General features: G+C 42.6%; 2 protein-coding genes and 1 pseudogene across 2 annotated transcripts; all 3 read left to right on the top strand.

Moving 5' to 3' along the window:
- The first annotated feature begins 121 nt into the window (after positions 1–121).
- zgc:100997 (uncharacterized protein LOC445211 homolog) lies at positions 122–7,849 on the top strand. Its single transcript, XM_034579300.1, has 10 exons — positions 122–647; positions 1,122–1,183; positions 1,271–1,366; positions 2,101–2,184; positions 2,293–2,385; positions 2,926–3,152; positions 3,313–3,506; positions 3,717–3,799; positions 4,583–6,099; positions 6,976–7,849. Exons 1-10 carry the CDS (start codon positions 569–571, stop codon positions 7,118–7,120), a joined length of 2,580 nt encoding a protein of 859 aa, XP_034435191.1. The 5' UTR covers positions 122–568; the 3' UTR covers positions 7,121–7,849.
- LOC117758830 lies at positions 7,462–9,844 on the top strand (annotated as a pseudogene).
- A 3,886-nt stretch (positions 9,845–13,730) lies between these two features.
- On the top strand, positions 13,731–16,815 carry LOC117758471 (alpha-1-antitrypsin homolog). Its single transcript, XM_034580177.1, has 5 exons — positions 13,731–13,849; positions 14,463–15,120; positions 15,388–15,658; positions 15,941–16,088; positions 16,235–16,815. The coding sequence occupies exons 2-5, from the start codon at positions 14,472–14,474 to the stop codon at positions 16,424–16,426; spliced, it is 1,260 nt and encodes a 419-aa protein (XP_034436068.1). The 5' UTR covers positions 13,731–13,849; positions 14,463–14,471; the 3' UTR covers positions 16,427–16,815.
- Positions 16,816–17,133: the final 318 nt, after the last annotated feature.

Here is a 17,133-nt window from a genome sequence, read left to right as displayed (position 1 = left end):
GCCAACATTTTCCTGTTCTATATTAGATGCTGATATGAGCTGTTAAGGCCTTGACGGGAGTCTGTTGGGATTCATTACAATTTTTTTAAATGATTTGCCAACACACCTCATCGAGATCATCAAGATCAACTTCGGTTGAAACCTTTACTTCCTACCCTCATTCCTTTGGCCTGTCCTGAACATGCTCTGAAGAAATCCAGGTATTTATGACTTAATCACACTGAGCTGCCAAAAAGGTTTGTCACAGACCTCTGCAAGAAAACTATTCAACCTTTAGAATAACACAGAGAGCCCAGCGGATTCCTTCATGTTAAAGGTTAAACATCCCAACACACTGTGCAGCTTCCTCCGCAGACAGATGTTTTGAGCTGCAGCCTGTCAACAGGATTCGAGCTGAGTTGTTTCAGAGGGGGAGTGGAGCCAGAGCTGATCCACATCTCAGAGATAGGTTCCAGCATGTTCGGGCAAGACGCACTGCCTCACTCTGCGTGTCCTTCCTCCTTATTCTGTACAGAAACCACAGAGCAGCTCTAATTGCTACAAGTGCCGGGCAGTATTTTTAGAAAATATGAGAATGCAGGACGAGGCCAAGTGGGGCTCGGAAAAGAGACCACTCGGAGAGATAAGCGATCAGCCTCAGCCTCAAGGTACAGTGACAAGAAATACTGGATTAAGCTGGAGCTTAAACTTGACCCACTGTGTGATGATGATAATAGTTAATTCACTGTGTCTACACTTTATTGTACTTTTAAAAAGTGAACACTTGGCTTCCTTATAGTGATTTTTCACATATGTTTGGATTTGGCTTTGTGGCAGTAACTAATCATTCACTGTTCTGTTTGTTGATGATTTACTTCTAAAGTACTCTCTTGTGTAAAATACCTAATGAAAGGGACGTTAAAAGACATGTTTGCTCTTTTCAAATACCTTCATTTCTGAAGTCTTCTGGGAGATAAACATATATGTACCACTTTCCAATGATCTGTCAGACTGTTTGTGCTTGTTAAATAAAACCCTCCCGTGTGCTGCATCTCATCAGGATAGGGAAAGCACTGGTTCAACAGTGTTGACTTGTAAAACTGCAGCATGTTGTGCCAAGTCCCTTGTTTTCTTTCCCCCAGATGAGAGGAAAGCAGGGCAGAAGAGAACCTTCACCAGGTGGATGAATGGGTTTCTGCACAGAGTAAGACACAAATCAATACAGTTTTACGATGACATTATGCTTCTTTCATGCAATCCCCAATACAGATTGTGATTTGTTATTCCACAGTGTGATCCTCCGCTCGAGGTGCACGACCTGTTCGCAGACATTCAAGATGGCAGGATACTCATGGCCCTGCTGGAGGAGCTGACCGGGTGCAAACTGGTGAGAATCAAATTTCACTGTGCAAAAATATGAATTTAACCAAGAAAATATATGAACTGCCATCAGTTTTTGTAATGTCCTCTGTTCCCTTTCAGCTCTGTTCATTGGCTGATCACTATATTCACCAGCTGATAAGAATCATAAAAGTAATTCAAAATATCCTGCCACTTGAAAAATAACCCAAAACGGGTACACAGTTTTTTTTTAGAGGTGATTGACTCCTTTCTCATTGTCAATAGAGGAGTTTGCACTTTTGTTTTTTACTCTCACCTCGCAGTCTTGCCAAATTTGCACGTTCAGGTGGACGTCATCTTTCCATCAGCCGATTAAAACCTGTGTCATTTGACCCGCGAGTGAACGCCAAACGTATCCATTCTCTCTGTTGCTGAGAGTTCGATGAAAATATCGATGTACTCTCTGTGCAGTGAGCCACAACTAGCAGCCAGTTTGCTTAGCTTAATTTAGCCCAACTGAACATAAAGATTTGAAATGGGGGGGGAGCGAACCTGGCTCTGCCCAAGTGGAGCCCCCCCCCAGCACCTGATCAGTTCAATAGGCATATTTAACAACTATTTAAAGGGATTGTTCACCCAAAAATGAAAATTCACTCATTATCTAGGCACCGCTCTGCAGATGGAGGGGTGGGTGAAGTGTGTGACTTCCTGCTGTTCTGTTGTTGCTGTTCCCCACTGCCTTTCTGCTGAGCTAATATTACTGATATTATTCTTTATTAGCTTTACAGGTTCAGGTCGTCTTCTCAACGCATTTTCCGACTGAACAACATTTCCAAGGCCCTGGCGTTCCTAGATGATAGACATGTGAGTGTGTTTGCTTCAGAGTCTCTAGTGATATTGTTTTGACATGTACTGCGTCTACTCTGGTTAAACTAGATTTCAAATGACGTCTCCTCCCATGTTGTCCCTCAGGTGAAGCTGCTTGGTATTGACGCCTCTGGTGTTGCTGATGGCATCCCCTCTGTTGTTCTTAACCTTGTCTGGATCATCATCCTGCACTTCCAGGTAGTTTTTATTTCACCCACTATCCAGAGATGGAGCCAAAACATCTCAGGTACGAATGCTGTCATCTGAGTCTGTGCTGTAGCAATCGGGGGATGGGGCAGTCGTATCAAAGTTAATAATAATGATAATAATGATAATAATAATTATCATCATCATCATCATCATCATCATAATAATAATAATTATACACTTTAATTGTATAGCACCTTTCATACAAGAAATGCAGGTCAAAGTGCTTCACATACAATATAGATGAAGATAAAATCATGTTAAAATGTAATTCAAAGTCAAAAGAGATCAGATTTTAGGAAACATAAGATCATAATATGTTAAAAGGACAATTAAAAAATTATGAATTTTTTAATGCATAAAAACGGAAAAGAAATAAAAAGATTTTAAAGAAAGAGCTCAGGAGTGTGGGCAAGAATTATAATAAACTAATAATGCAGTCTATGCTTCATTTTCCTAATGTATTACCGCACTTGTTGACCCGGTGCTTATCACTGACCCTGCCGACACTCCACTCTCCCCCTCACACAGGTAAAGGAGGTGACCAGAGGCCTCCACACGCATTTGTCTTCTAGCCTCTCTTCCTTATCAGCGAGCGGTTACCCCTCATCCAGTGACCTCGCTCTCCAGCCAAATGACATTGGCAGCTACTCGTGCAAAACCCTGCCAAGCAAAGGCAGAAAAGCTGCCAGGGCGCCAAAGTACCATGGGAAAGCAATCAAGTCTCTCCTGCAGTGGGTCCAAAGATGCACATCAAAGTGAGTCTGAAAAAGATCAAATCGCTTACAAAGTAATTTTGGTCAAGGAAACATCCAAAATGCAATTATTTTATGACCTCTATGAGTGAAGGGGAAAAAATCGGAGCTGGCTGTGTTGGGATATGAGTTATTTTTCTATGATGTCATTTTAAATGTGCAGGTTTGGGGTGGAGGTACATGACTTCGGGAAGAGCTGGAGAAGTGGGCTCGCATTCCTCGCTGTGATTAAGTGCATAGAGCCGGACTTGGTGGACCTGCGGGAGAGTCTGGCCAGGGAGCCAAGGGAAAACCTTCAGCAGGCCTTCATGATAGCCCACCACAGCTTTGATATAACACCTCTACTGGAGCCTGAAGGTAAAAGCTTATCGAAAGGGATCAGTGCATCACAATGATCTGTTTTTATAACTATAGGTGCTATAGAGCCCTGTTAGAAAAAAGACACCAGTCCCACTGACCTCACTAGAACGGATCATAAAGGTAACGTCTGTATGTCGAACCACAGGGAAGGCTCCCTCGTAACAGGCCACCATTATTAATGGTAACAGTTTATCCCTCTTCCCACAGGTGTAATGTGCCCCTCACCAGATGAGCAGTCCATCATTACCTATGTGTCTATGTTCCTGGGGCATTGTTCAGGCAAAGATAAGGTGAGTGTGACCTCTTTTAGATATTTCTGTCAAATGTTTGGCATTGAATTGGTTTAGAAAATACACTTATTTGCTTTCTGGCAGAGTTTGATGAAACGATTGATACCCCGGCCACATCAGTATCCTTTATGCTCCAAATCCAGTAAATGAAGGTTACATTGAGTTTTTATCGAAACTGTGTTAAAGACTTATGGATTAAGCTGCACTGAGTTGTGTTCAGAGACGTGTTTCTGCTGTTGAGCCTTCCCTCACTGATTTTAATTGGATGGACAAACTAATACAAACACCTGTCTACATAATGCATAGCAGTTCATTAGCACCATAAATGGCAGCCTCCAAATGGTTACTTGATTACAGTTGAACTAAACAAATTGTAACTTTCACAAAGGGAGGATTTATTGGATTAGACAGCTTTAGCTCGGCGTTCCAAATAAACTGACAACTGTGTGCATGTGGTGTCCTCTGCATTTCTCTAATCTAATGTTATTTATGAACAATATACAAGCCAGTTACAAACCACAATAAATACAATGGTGAAAAAAATTCACGGGCAGAGTTGAACTTTCCTCTGTTTTTCCGTCTTTATGGTTACTGGCTGTATCGTATTTGACTGAGACATTGAAGGCAAGAATTGTTTCAATCTTCTCATCTAACTCTCAGACAGACAGCAAATGAACACATTTTATAAAACTAACTTTTCCTTTGTCCAGCAAAGACATGCATTCACAAACAAATATTAATTTTCATTATTCAGTGGTTTAATGTAACTACTTTTTAACACAGGATCAAACAACGGAGATTGGAGTTCCTGATATCCCAAATTATGGTTCCCTTGAGTCAGTGAGATTCGGAGAGACCCTCGCTGACGACACAGAAGCCCAAGCTTTGCTCAGAGGTTCGGAGGAGAGCAGCGAGCAGCTTCTGTGGAAGCGGTGGGCCAGAAGATCCCCGGGTGGCCCCCGTGCCACCTCGCTCCACTTGAATGATTCAGTTACATCTCACCTCTCCTCCAGCGACGGAGACATTGTTTCATCCTGTTGTCGCCGAAGCATCACTGAGCAGTCTGAAGGCGGTGCTGCCACCTCGCCATTCAACAAAAAGAGAGGGCGGCATAGAAGTGTTTTACAGCCACCCAGTCCTCTAGACGCAGGCGTAGTCAACCCAGCCATTCGATCCTGGATGGAGAAAAGCTCGAATCAGGTCCACGGCAAGTCGAGAGTGGATGAGAGTCACTTTTCTTTGAGCTCAGAGGAGGGAATCTACAGTTTGTCAGTGCTGGACTCAGATGAGGAGGACGCCTACAGCTACATCCTGGATCTGAACAAAGATGTTTTTCAAAGGGTCGAAGAGGAGACAGTGGAAGAAATCGACGAGGAGTCAAAGCATCTGGAAGCATGTGACATGTTCAATGGTCATGGAGGTTCTGTTGTACAAAATGCAGGTTTTGAACAAGAATCTGAAGACAGGTCTCGGTCAGTGGTTCACCGGGAGTTTGATTTGGACGAAAATGAAAGTATGAGATACAATCGACCCGTGTTTGACATGGAGCCAGAGGATGGGAGCTTCAGAAAAGAGGAGCCTGAGGAGGAAGGAGTTGTTGGAGGACAGGTTCATGATTATGGTGAGGAGGAGAGGGAGAAGGAGACAGAGGATGTTAGATTAGTGACACATGGATATGATAAAACAGAGGCTCTGATAGATGAGGCAGAGATTTGCAAAATGGCTCCGTTTGAGGAAGACACTGACGGAGGGCTCTCTGTAAAATGTGTACAAGTGAGTGAAAAGATAGAAGAAGACGAGGAGGAGGAAAGAGAAAGTTTGGCATCAGTTGAGAAAGGGCAGGATGGAAACTTATGGAAAGGGGAAGAGGGAAATATTATGAAGGAAAAGAAAGGAAATCAACACAGCGCTGGGACCTTAGTGGGTTTCGGGGTCGGAGTAAATGAAAAAATACTAACTAATGAGGGTGTGAATGAAGTCAGAGATGTCAGTGCAGCTAGAATTCACCCACAAGTAGAAAATGACAGGAAAGACTCTGGCCCCAAAATGGAGGATTTAATCAAGAACTGCGATGTAGATAAAACGGAGGCGTCCACTGACAAAGACACAAATTCAATGGATTCTGAGGCAGTTACAAGAGAAGAGGAAGACGACAGGGGACTGAAGATTAAGAAATACAAACTCACCGATGAGAAGACAATGACGATAGAACCTCTGGGGGAAACTACTCCAAACAATGACCCTGATGGAAGTGTTAACATTCATGGTGGTGTTAGCAGTTGGACCTCTAACTCATTCAGGTAGGCGGTGGTGTTTATGATTAATTTCTACTATACAAGTGGCCTATCCGCCTCTTGTCCTTGGACACAAGGCTAGAGCAGTTTTCAGACATGAACTCAGGAGAATGTTAGTTTCACATAGAACTCAGCAGGAGATTCTCCGGTCCGACGCGTTAAGAACAACACAGATATCTCCGGAGTGCTCAGGTGAGGGGTGGTGCAGCATGCAGGAGTCCGGACGTCACTTTTACCCTCCGCTGTGGAGATCACATGTTTTTGTTCACAGCACATCAACACCAGCTTCGTCCCTTATCACCAAGAGCTCTTAAATCTCGTTGTCTTTCCAAGTTGACAACTTCGTCGGTGTCTTCGTCGTGTGCGAAACCTCTTTCTTATCCTGAGATGCAGTGATTGGTCCAGATAATCTCCTGTTGTGTTTTCACGTGGGCTCTTCTGGATATTATCAAGAGGTTTTACAAGGCTTTTTACGGGGCACATTTACGTTCCCATAAACAGTCCCTCCCTTCATTGCATGTCTGAAAGCTGCTCAATTTACTTCGGGAGCTTGTGAACTAGGCGTGTGAACATTTGCAGATTTTGTTAGACCACAAAAAACCCAGTGAATATTATGTGATTATGGTTTTGGAAGCTAAAAATACTCTTCGTATAGTGAATATCACTCTCACTAAAGCCTCATGCACACCACTTTAACTTCTACTATAATGAGACAGTTGCTGTTTGGTTGTTTGGTCAGTCCGTTCTACCGATAACAACATTTGTGTCTGCGTTTTGTTGTTATTGCTGCAGTGTAACTACTGTTTCTTCATAATATTTATAAATGTGAAGTGTCCCGTTTTAGCTTGAATCTAACCCTGGTGTGTTTTATCTACTTTCCAGCGGCGAGGGAGGATTCACTCTTCAGTCTTTAGCCGCCTCTTGTGACATAACCCCATTAGAGCTGGAAATGCTCTTGGTCTTTTGGATGCTGCTCTACTGCTGCTTCATCCTACCTCAAATGAACCTCGGAGCCCCCCTGCTGTAAACCCTCCTTATTCAGATATGCTTATTAGCCCAGTTTCCACTAATGAGCCAAACAGGGACACTTAAGGCTGTGTTGACTCTTTATCTGTGTCGCTAAATTTCCCTCCAGGCAACATTTAATGATTATGTTTGCCTCTCTCTGCCAGCAGATGTAATTTGTCATTGGGGCTATAGTTTCAGATAAACCGTAACACTGTTTTCTATTGTTAAACAGATTTTCAGCTGCCAGCTCCTACACTGCACACATTATTATCCAAGTTTTGTGAGGTGTCTTTTTGCTGAATGCGTGTCCAAAAAGTGCTGTTGTTTATCTGATTTATTTCTGTTGCAGAAATAGTCCACATGGTGGCATTGCAGCATCACAGCGGCAAGTGTCTGGCATGACAGACTGTCTATACAGCATTCTGCCGCCTGCTGAGGGGTCCATAGGGCCTGCTGTTTAATTAGAAGCTGTATCGACATGGTGAGATTAAGCTCATAACATTTAATGAGCACTTTGACATTTCCTAGACTCACTCGTTGTGTTAAAGCAAAAGTTTATCCACAATTTAGACGCGTCTCATGACATTTTAATGACTGTAAGAATAATAAAGCAGACGTGTAATATATATCTCCTGGTCATTTCCACCTGATAGAATCAGGCCTGAAAGTACAGCAGCGGCACGTATAGTGTCTCTGTCAGTATACCACAGTGTGCACCTTAAAACTAGAGCAAGATTTAAGTATACATCAGTTGCATAAGTGTTCAAAATCCATGTTGACCAGCGAGTGTTATAAAGGGCGGGGGTGAGTATGCGCTGCCCTTAACTCTCCACCAGACACACACACACACACACACACACACACACACGCGCACACGCACACACATTCGTTGTTGGTCAAATTCTAAGAATCTAAAAAACACGCTGCCATTGTTTGCTCGGAGCTCAACCCATAGGTCAAAAGCTCAGTCCCATAGATCGATGTACTTTCAACACTACCACTGCCCCCGCACCGAGTCATGAGAACTCAACTTCCCCAAAGCTGGAATTTGGCGGCGCCTCCTAATCAGGCCGAGCTGGGAGTCTTATGTACAGTATAGGCTTCTGAGAGAGGAACGAGAGGTCAAGCAGCAGCAGTGGCTCCACATGTCAGCCCTAAACACAGCCTTGACCTTTAAACTTTACCGTTCAGCTGGACACCAGAACCACTTCCTTTGTCTGATGTCAGGCAGCAAGAGCACAACATCTTATACCCTGCACTTTGGCCTGGTGGCCGCTCTGGCCCTGCTGGCCCGGTCTTTGGGTTGGCAGCCAACTGCAACATAGCCTCACTCTACCAGATGGAAGGAGTGGAGGTGGGACTGGGGCCACAGCAGGGGTGGAAATGCAACGGGTGAAAGCTAGAAACAGAGCTGATGGCGGCTGAACCCACGTTTTAGTTATAAAAGGCATCAGTGCTGCCACGTTCACAGCTGCCATCCACACTACTCTGGAGTTTTCAGGCTTGGACAGTTGTGTGGAAAAACCAGTATGCCCATGGTCCCCACCAATAAATGAGAAATTCTAGATAGAAGATTCTCTACTGAAATCTTTATCTCAGTGTCATATTGGAAGGTGATGTCCCTACACATAGATTCACTGGTGCCAAACTGCATCCTTTAGAACAGCAACTGTACCTACCATAATTTAAAGCACTGAAATTCTATGTTCCAATTACCAAGTATATATGTTTATATATTTTAATATCTTAGAACAAAACTTAAAAGAACGGCTGGTTACTTGTTTCTGAATCACTTTTTTTCTTATTTGTTTAAATCCTCTTCACGTCCCAATAGCATCAATAAATAAAGAAAAATAAAAGATGGCATCTGTAGCCCTCGCAGGACTAATGAACAATCACAAATTAAATTTAAATAAGCATAAATATTACATTTTACTGGAGACTATGATAGTTTTTTTCTTTTCAGCTTTAAGATGTTGATGAAAGACTTTGAGGCATCTGGCTAACATATACTCAAAAAGTTATGTGTATCTCAAAGGTAGCTTGAAAATAGTAATGCTCATACATATTCATGCTCTCAACACAAAGTTGGGAAATATTCCTGTGAATTAAGGGTGAAAACACTGGGCTCTCTCTGAGCCACTCCACAGGATGTATCAGCTCATTAATTTTCAAAAGAAGAACAGACCAAATGAAATTGAATTTCCGTTGGATTAGGAAGATTATAGTTAGTACACTGGCAATATGTGCTCTCATTGTGTCAAACCACCTGCTGCACAGCATATTGAGCACCTGCTTCTTCATTAGTCACTGGGTTTTATGGGGAGGAGATGCTCACTTGTGACAGTTGGTGGTAATACATTTACACAGCGGGTGCTTCTTTATGGGTGTGCAACCTCCGTCTTTGCCAGTTTATTTTCATACTCCATCCATAACCTGTTCCCTTTATTAAAAACACATAAATCAGGTCATCCAACCATTTGAGCGGCGCCCCGCAGCGCCAAGAGGCTTCCAGCTGCTTGCTGCGACCAGCGTGACGTGGAGCGCCGACTCGTCTGAGGTGATGATGCTGTTCGACAACAACTGCTCAGCCACAGAGGTGCTGCTGGACTCTGGCTAACATCTGGCCTCACTGCTCCTGCTTCCCGAGGCTGAGCTGCAGCCGTGTGAGTGCTGCCTCTCTGACAGACACGTCAGCTTTTGGCTCAGCAACATGAAGCCTGGAGGTGGGGAGTCCAAATAGTTGGAACAGAAATGAGGTGCAAACCATGTCAAGCGCTTTCCCGACTACTTGCATTGACTTTTGTGTCAGTAGCTTCGAGGATAAGTGAATATGAAACTGTTTCTCTTGTGCCATTTCTTCAACGAAGTGAGACGGAGAGGAAAAGCTTCGAGATGAGGTCAGCGGGAGCTGTGTGGAAAATGTAAAGCTATGCAGACAAACATAATACACATTTGAAATATTCCACAATGTTGCACATTTCTGGAAACATTAAGTACATTTCCATTTGCTACTTCTTAAGAACCTTTTCAATTAGTGCATAAAAAAAAGTGGAGACAGTGTTGAAACATAGCGTAGACGTTTTAAAACCATTATGCATATGAAGCATCCAGAAACCTCAGACACATATTGTGCGTCATGGCTGGATATGAAGTGAATTTTTTTGTTATTGTTTGTGATTTGGGTGAGATGATCCTTTAAAAAGCTAAGGGTAGTATCTATTTCAGGTCTTTTGTAACACATTTGTTTTGTGTGTGCTCAGGTTGCACTGTGTGGTAATAGGACTCTGCATTGGCTGTGTGTGGATCAGTAGGGTAGTTTACCATATGGCTCTCAGAACCGTGACCGTGTAGTATAAAGCATATGCCCTCCATATAGTGTGTCGGCTTATCTCCGAGTGTACATTATATTGATCCGTGTCGCAGAGCAGCGCCCTCACTCTGGTGCCCTGCAGTCACTTGCACTCTGTTGTTCGGGAGCATGATGAATGATGCTGAGTAGATCCTCGGTCAGCAATAATTACTGCTCTCTATACATCAGTGAGCCAGGGCCTGCAGTCCGGGTCGCACAAGCTGTAACAAGACAGCCTGGAGCAAATCCATTAACACACTGATTGTTTTCACAGGCGGACAGCAATACGCATCTCTAAGTTCCATCTAATGCAACAGCTTCCAGAGCTCGTCCTGAGGAACTCTGGTTATCATCCATTTTGTCAGTGAGTCGAGCTCTGGAAAATCTACGAAGAAGATGATGCAACTCATTAAGCTCAAGAAAGAACCCTGACACACTTGGTCATAAGCACTGGGGTACGATCCCTGAGGGAAATATTACTCATCTCTTTTTAAAATGTGTGATGGACATGCCAAAACACACTTTCTCCTCATCTCTGTGTCTTTAATGTACAGATTCACTGTCTATATTCTATCTCTTCTTTCTCTCCTGACCACTTCTCAGGGTCCTCGTGTGGTTATGCTGAAGGAGGAAGTTCAAAGATGGGGAAGGGGATACCTACGTGTTATGCTGAACCTCTCAGACCCTCAGAGAATTGCCTATGACAGACCATTCATCACCTTCTATGACCAACTCACAGGACTCAATCTGATCGTAGGGAGAACTGTGATCGGACAGATGTCTCGACTTGACTGAACATCTCACTATCCTTTTGTATGCCTCTGTACATGAGTCCAATTTGTCTGAACATGATATCTCAAGAATGCCTTGAGGGAATTATCTTGTATTTTGGGCAAATGTCCATTTGGACTCAAGAAAGACCTGATTAGATTTGGGTGGTCAAAGGTCAAAGGTCACAGTGGCCTCAAAAAACCCTTTATTGATTCGAGAACACATTATTTTAAGAACGCCCCAAGAAAATCCTTTCAAATGTGGCACCAAGGTTTACTTACACTCACAGATCAACTGATTACATGTGGGTGGTTAAAGGTTAATGTCACCGTGGCCTCACAAAACATGTGTTTGGCCTCTTAAATGTGATATTTCAAGTCCGTCTTTAGGGAATTTCTTCAAATTGCGATCAGTTGTCACTTGGACTCAAGCGATGAATTGATTGGGTTTAAGTAGTCAAAGGTCAAAGGTCACGTGGACTGAAACTGCACTGGATGTATGAGGCATAAAACCACAGGATGCTAATTTTAGTTTATTCTATTGAGGTTTTACTGCTATCAAACTGCACTAATTTACATTACGTAACAGCCGTGGTTGTTATTTGCAGAATGTGTTCTCCCAGTTTTCCAAACATAGCATCACCATCTTTGCCAAGTCAAATGGGCAGCTCCCTATTTGATTTGGCAAAGCTTCTTTTTTTTTCTTTCTTTAACCGCTGATGCCCTTCCTAGCGGGCTGGGTTCAGGGGAGTCTCCTGTCTTCCTCAGAATGATTTACTGTTTATTACTCTGTTTTCACTAAAGGACAAAAAGACATTTAAATGGTAGTAATTTATCCCTGTACATGAATCTCGGCTGTTCTCACTCGATTACAAAAGCATTTTCTTTCCCACCTGTTTCCTGCTGTGACACCTTTGTTGATCATATTTATCATCTTGTGCAATTATTTGAAATTTGCTTTGTGAGAACATATAGTCAAAAATAATGATTCACTGTACTAGGGTAGCTTCAGTAGCTTCAGAACATTATAAATATAATTTTGTTTTAACCTTGGCATCAGAAAACCTTGTGTAGGAGAGGATGAGAGATGATGAATAGAGGATAGTTTGATGAATAGGACAATAAATCTATCACAAGATGGCAGCCTATTAATCAAGGAAGGTTCAACTGACTCTCAGGAAGACTGTAGGGCCCCCACAGCTCAGGTACCCTCTTCGTACAAGAACGTGTAACTCTGACAATAACAATCTGAAAAACCTATCGTGTTCTCGTACTGATCAGCCATGTGTGTAGTGGCGACACATCAGGCAGTTTGAACCTGTACGTCAGGATTTCCTTGTCATTTTTTACACAGCTAATTCATTTGAATTGTTTCTGAACAAGGATGTGCAGTATTATAAATGGCGTCCAGGACAGATAGTTGTAAATTGTGTCTTAATACCTCAATATTTAAATATTGGGTATTGCATCTTGCTCTTCCTGCTGCCTGGGTTGAACACATTTACCCTCTGACATGGTGAGATGACATCATAAGAGCTTACATTAAGTACAATTGGCAACTTAATGATGGGAAACCCTAACCACTAAAGCTAACTAAATATAAGCCTAACCCTAAATATTTTCATGTAGTGTTGGGTGCAAAAAATAAATTAAAGATGATTGCTGGATATGTGTCACATATTATACAACATGTGTAGCATATGCACTGGAATTCAAAGAAAAACCAACCTTCTATAACTCTTTACATCCCACATGAGTGTATAGTCTCAGTCAGCTTCTTGTTTTAATTGGTGGTATCTTACTTGAACATGTTAATTTCCGCCGAAATTAGAACAATGTAGTTTTTTTTTTCAAACGAGAGTATTGCATATTTTTGTTGTCTCTAGTTTGAAGTGGGCAGGAACTGACTCTGTGGAAACATCCCTCAAAGGAAAACCTATGGACAGTTGGTGGGTTGTTTGTTTGCAATCAATCATTTCTGATCAAACGTCACCCACACACTCCTGAGGACGATTAGCTGAGGTTTGAGTGTGAAAGTCGTTATAAATAAGAACTGAGGAGGATTTTTAACCTTCTCTCTTTGTTATGAATATTGAATGTTTTGGAGACGTCTCTAAGACCTGAAGCTAATGTTTTGAAGGCCATAGACAACAGAGTCAACAGAGCGTAGACCTTGAGTTCACTGACCAGTAGTATTGATGAATTGCTCGTGCTATTCAATTAAAATGGCACCATTTGTTGTTTTTCCAGAATGGATTTCAAATGAGATTTCAGATGAATATACAGGCTGAAACCATTCATTCATTCATGTTCCTGCGAACTCTGAAAGTGTATCAGTTGTTACTGTCAGGATGAAGGTATGTGAAGCAACACATTGCAAAACAGACACACTTCCACACATTTTTAGAACAGCCCGTTATCTCACCGGCGGTTCTTTATCCACTCTTTGTTGAGTGAGTTCTGTTGCATCAGTGAAGACAGTCCAACCTAATATCTCTGAGTACAGCTCTGACGTGAGGAGCTGCTCCTGGTTAATTTTTGACCAGACTGTCTGCTGACTCTTATCGACCATGTATATAATGGGGACGTTTCTGGCAAACGGTCTGCAGCACAGAGGACGTCAAAGGTAAGAGGATCACTTCACTGAGACATGCTAATGCTTTTAGATTAACTTTAGTATTCAGGATATTCGAATCACATTTATTGGTAAAACTGAGGTATGGAAGTGAAGCATTGAAGATATGGAGCCAAAATATTTAATAATTTTGGACTTGACAGCTTGTTAGAGTAAAGCTGGGCGATAAAACATTATCGTTAATTATCACAATATCATTATCATCAATAACAATATAACAAAAGTCCAATATATATCAGTATATTGCGTATGTGTTGTGCAAGGGTGAGGAGCTATAAGACATACTTGGCTTTAATGTTCTACCTCAGATTTTTTTTTTTTTTTTAGGTTTTTCTGGTTATCAAGTGTTTGTCATTTTCTGTGGACAGAGAAGAGTTTAAAATCAAAGAAATAATAATGTGACATTTATCGTAGTAATTATTTGGTCATATGATGTAAAACTTTTAAAATGTTAACATCTTATTCCAAAAATCTTGGTAAATATGGTTCTATATTATCAAATATTCAATACTAACTACAAATATTAATATTTTATAGTTTTGAATTAATACGATTACCTACTGTGAATGAACCTAACTCACTTCCTTTGATATTCATTGCACAGGCTGTTACGATGCATGGTATCTTTGCTAGTTGTGCTCTCGCAGCACTTCTGCTAGCTGTAACCTTGGCACACCCCCACAATCATGAACACCATCATGAACACCATCATGAACACCATCATCAACACTCCGACCACAGCCACGGTGAGATGAACTGCCACAAGCTGTCCTCGCCCAACGCCGACTTCGGCTTTAGCCTGTACAAAAGCCTGAACGCCAAGGCTGCCGCTGGGAAGAACATCTTCTTCTCACCACTGGGCATCTCCACCGCCCTGTCCATGCTGTCCACAGGGGCCCGTGGGGAAACCCACAGGCAGCTCTTCTCCAGCTTGGGCTACAGCGCTTTCGACCAGGCGAAGGTCAACGAAGCATATGAGCACCTCTTCCACATGCTTGGCCACAGCCAGGAGAGTCAGCGGTTGGACGTCGGCAGCGCAGCTGCAGTGCGCTCTGGCTTCAGTCCTCTGGAGACGTTCCTAAAGGATATCAAGCAGTTCTACTCTGCTGAGGTCTTCAACGTCGACTTCTCACAATCCGAAGCGGCTGCAGCTGAGATCAACAGATTCATCGCCAGTAAAACACACGACCAGATCAGAGATATGGTGAAGGACCTGGCCCCTGAAATGGCCATGGTGCTGATCAGCTATGTCTACTTCAGAGGTAAGAAACATCACATCATTTGAGAACAGGCCATGCATGGCTGCCATGATGAACACATAGAGACACAGCTTCTGTAAGTTGAGATGCACGTTTCCTTGTGTTTACGGGGAGAGCATGACACATGTGAAATAAATCAGTCTGATAGCCTGAGAAAAGCTAAACAATCTTCAGCATATGGCACCATTTTACATCATGTAACCTCATCATTTGGGTGTACGTACAGCATCTATCTTGTTTTCATCTTCCCCCCTTCGCTGTCTCACACAGGACAGTGGGAGAAACCTTTCGATATTAACCTGACACACAAGGCAGACTTCCAAGTGGACGAAAACACCAAGGTACAGGTGGACATGATGAAAAGGATGGGACGCTACGAATTCTATCAGGACCCCGACAACTTCACCACCGTCATCATGCTGCCCTACAAGGGCAACACCTCCATGATGATCGTCCTGCCCGATGAAGGCAAAATGAAGGAGGTGGAGGCCTCCATGTGCAAGGACCACATCAGGAACTGGCACGACAAGCTCTTCAGGATGTAAGGGAGAAATTGGAACAGGTTTTGAATTCTCATCCTAGTGGCTGTAAAGTAGGACAGAGATACATCTACAGCTACAGTGAGGTTACTGGTACAACTGAAGAGAACGCCTCAGTGTGTGTTGCAGTGACTGCATAAAAATAACCTGGATAAGTTAGTTACAGTGTTAAATAGATCACATGTATTTATTTGCTCGTTGTGTCTGTAAGCTGAGTAAACTTACTGTAATTCTCAAGTATGTTCCATGTGATTCTGACTCTGCTGATGTTCTGTGTTTCTCAGGTCTGTGAATCTGTACCTGCCCAAATTTTCTATCTCCGCTGATGCCTCCCTGGTCGACACTCTTAAAGAATTTGGAGTGACAGACGCTTTCTCAGACAACGCTGATCTCTCTGGCATGTCTGCTGCGGTCACGCTCAAAGTCTCAAAGGTAGGATCCGCAAGCATGCCTTCTCGTGTTTGTCGGACACTGCCCACAGCATTTCCTAGCTCAAAGTATCGCAATGTTTTCCCGAGACTTGCTCCTAAATAGCCCTGGATACTGACTGACTCCTCCTCCTTCTTTTTCCTCTGCAGATATCTCACCAGGCTGTGCTCAGCGTGGATGAAACTGGAACAGAGGCAGCAGCCGGCAGCACCATGGAAGTCATGCCTATGAGCGTGCCCGAAGACATGGCACTCAACAGGCCCTTCTTGGTCTTCATCCTGGAGCACTCTACCAAGAGCATCCTCTTCATGGGCAAGATCAACAACCCCACAGCCATGTAAAGATGCTCGGGAAATGACCGTTGATCTTTGTCGCATTTTTTTCACACTGCATTAAGTTTCGTTGGCATCTGAAAATCTGTTTTACCTCCGCAATTGAATGGCCCGGCAGAGATGTTGCAGTGAAATCAGGAGAATGGCGGAGATGATAAATAGAGGAAGGTTTGATTAACTACACAACAGATCTGTCATCATGTAACAGAAGTGACACATTATCACCACCTGTCATCTAACCCTGGTGAGGTGAACAATGTCACAATTGTATCCGGTTGACTGTTGTATGTTATAGGAAACAGGAGATATATCACGTACACATCGAGTCATCGTGTTATTGTGATATTGCTGTTTTAACATGGTTCAACATGAAGGGAAATAAAGGCTTGTCATGAACAACCAACATACTTTATTTGTTTACATTCATTGTTTTTATTCCAATCTTTCAATACCATCTTTAGGTCACAGGTTTGATTGTATGAGGTTATAGAATGTAGCAGTGTGGCACTTAACACTGAATTATTTTAAAGATGTCACCAGTTGTTTGTTTCAGAATTAGTTTGGAGTCAGGCCACTTGTGAGCTTTTATTGCAGGTTGAATTTTTGTGTTCTTCTTTATATCATCAGTATAATGACTTTATACTTATTGTAGACTCATTGTAAACTTCACATGATACTCACTGTTACTTGTTGTACATTTTATATTGGAAATGGTA

Source organism: Hippoglossus hippoglossus, chromosome 24 (genome assembly GCF_009819705.1).
Source record: "Hippoglossus hippoglossus isolate fHipHip1 chromosome 24, fHipHip1.pri, whole genome shotgun sequence".
Taxonomy (NCBI): domain Eukaryota; kingdom Metazoa; phylum Chordata; class Actinopteri; order Pleuronectiformes; family Pleuronectidae; genus Hippoglossus; species Hippoglossus hippoglossus.
Note: the sequence above shows the minus strand (reverse complement) of the source record. Positions and strands in the feature narration are given on the sequence as shown.

What these genes read in the sequence shown, in the direction of transcription:
- zgc:100997 (XM_034579300.1), top strand. Translation starts at nt 569, where the DNA reads ATGAGAATGCAGGACGAGGCCAAGTGGGGCTCGGAAAAGAGACCACTC. An exon ending in CGATCAGCCTCAGCCTCAAG is followed by an intron (nt 648 to 1,121) that starts GTACAGTGACAA and finishes TCTTTCCCCCAG; the next exon opens with ATGAGAGGAAAGCAGGGCAG. An exon ending in TCATCATCCTGCACTTCCAG is followed by an intron (nt 2,386 to 2,925) that starts GTAGTTTTTATT and finishes CCCCTCACACAG; the next exon opens with GTAAAGGAGGTGACCAGAGG.
- LOC117758471 (XM_034580177.1), top strand. Translation starts at nt 14,472, where the DNA reads ATGCATGGTATCTTTGCTAGTTGTGCTCTCGCAGCACTTCTGCTAGCT. An exon ending in CAGCTATGTCTACTTCAGAG is followed by an intron (nt 15,121 to 15,387) that starts GTAAGAAACATC and finishes TGTCTCACACAG; the next exon opens with GACAGTGGGAGAAACCTTTC. An exon ending in CACGACAAGCTCTTCAGGAT is followed by an intron (nt 15,659 to 15,940) that starts GTAAGGGAGAAA and finishes TGTGTTTCTCAG; the next exon opens with GTCTGTGAATCTGTACCTGC.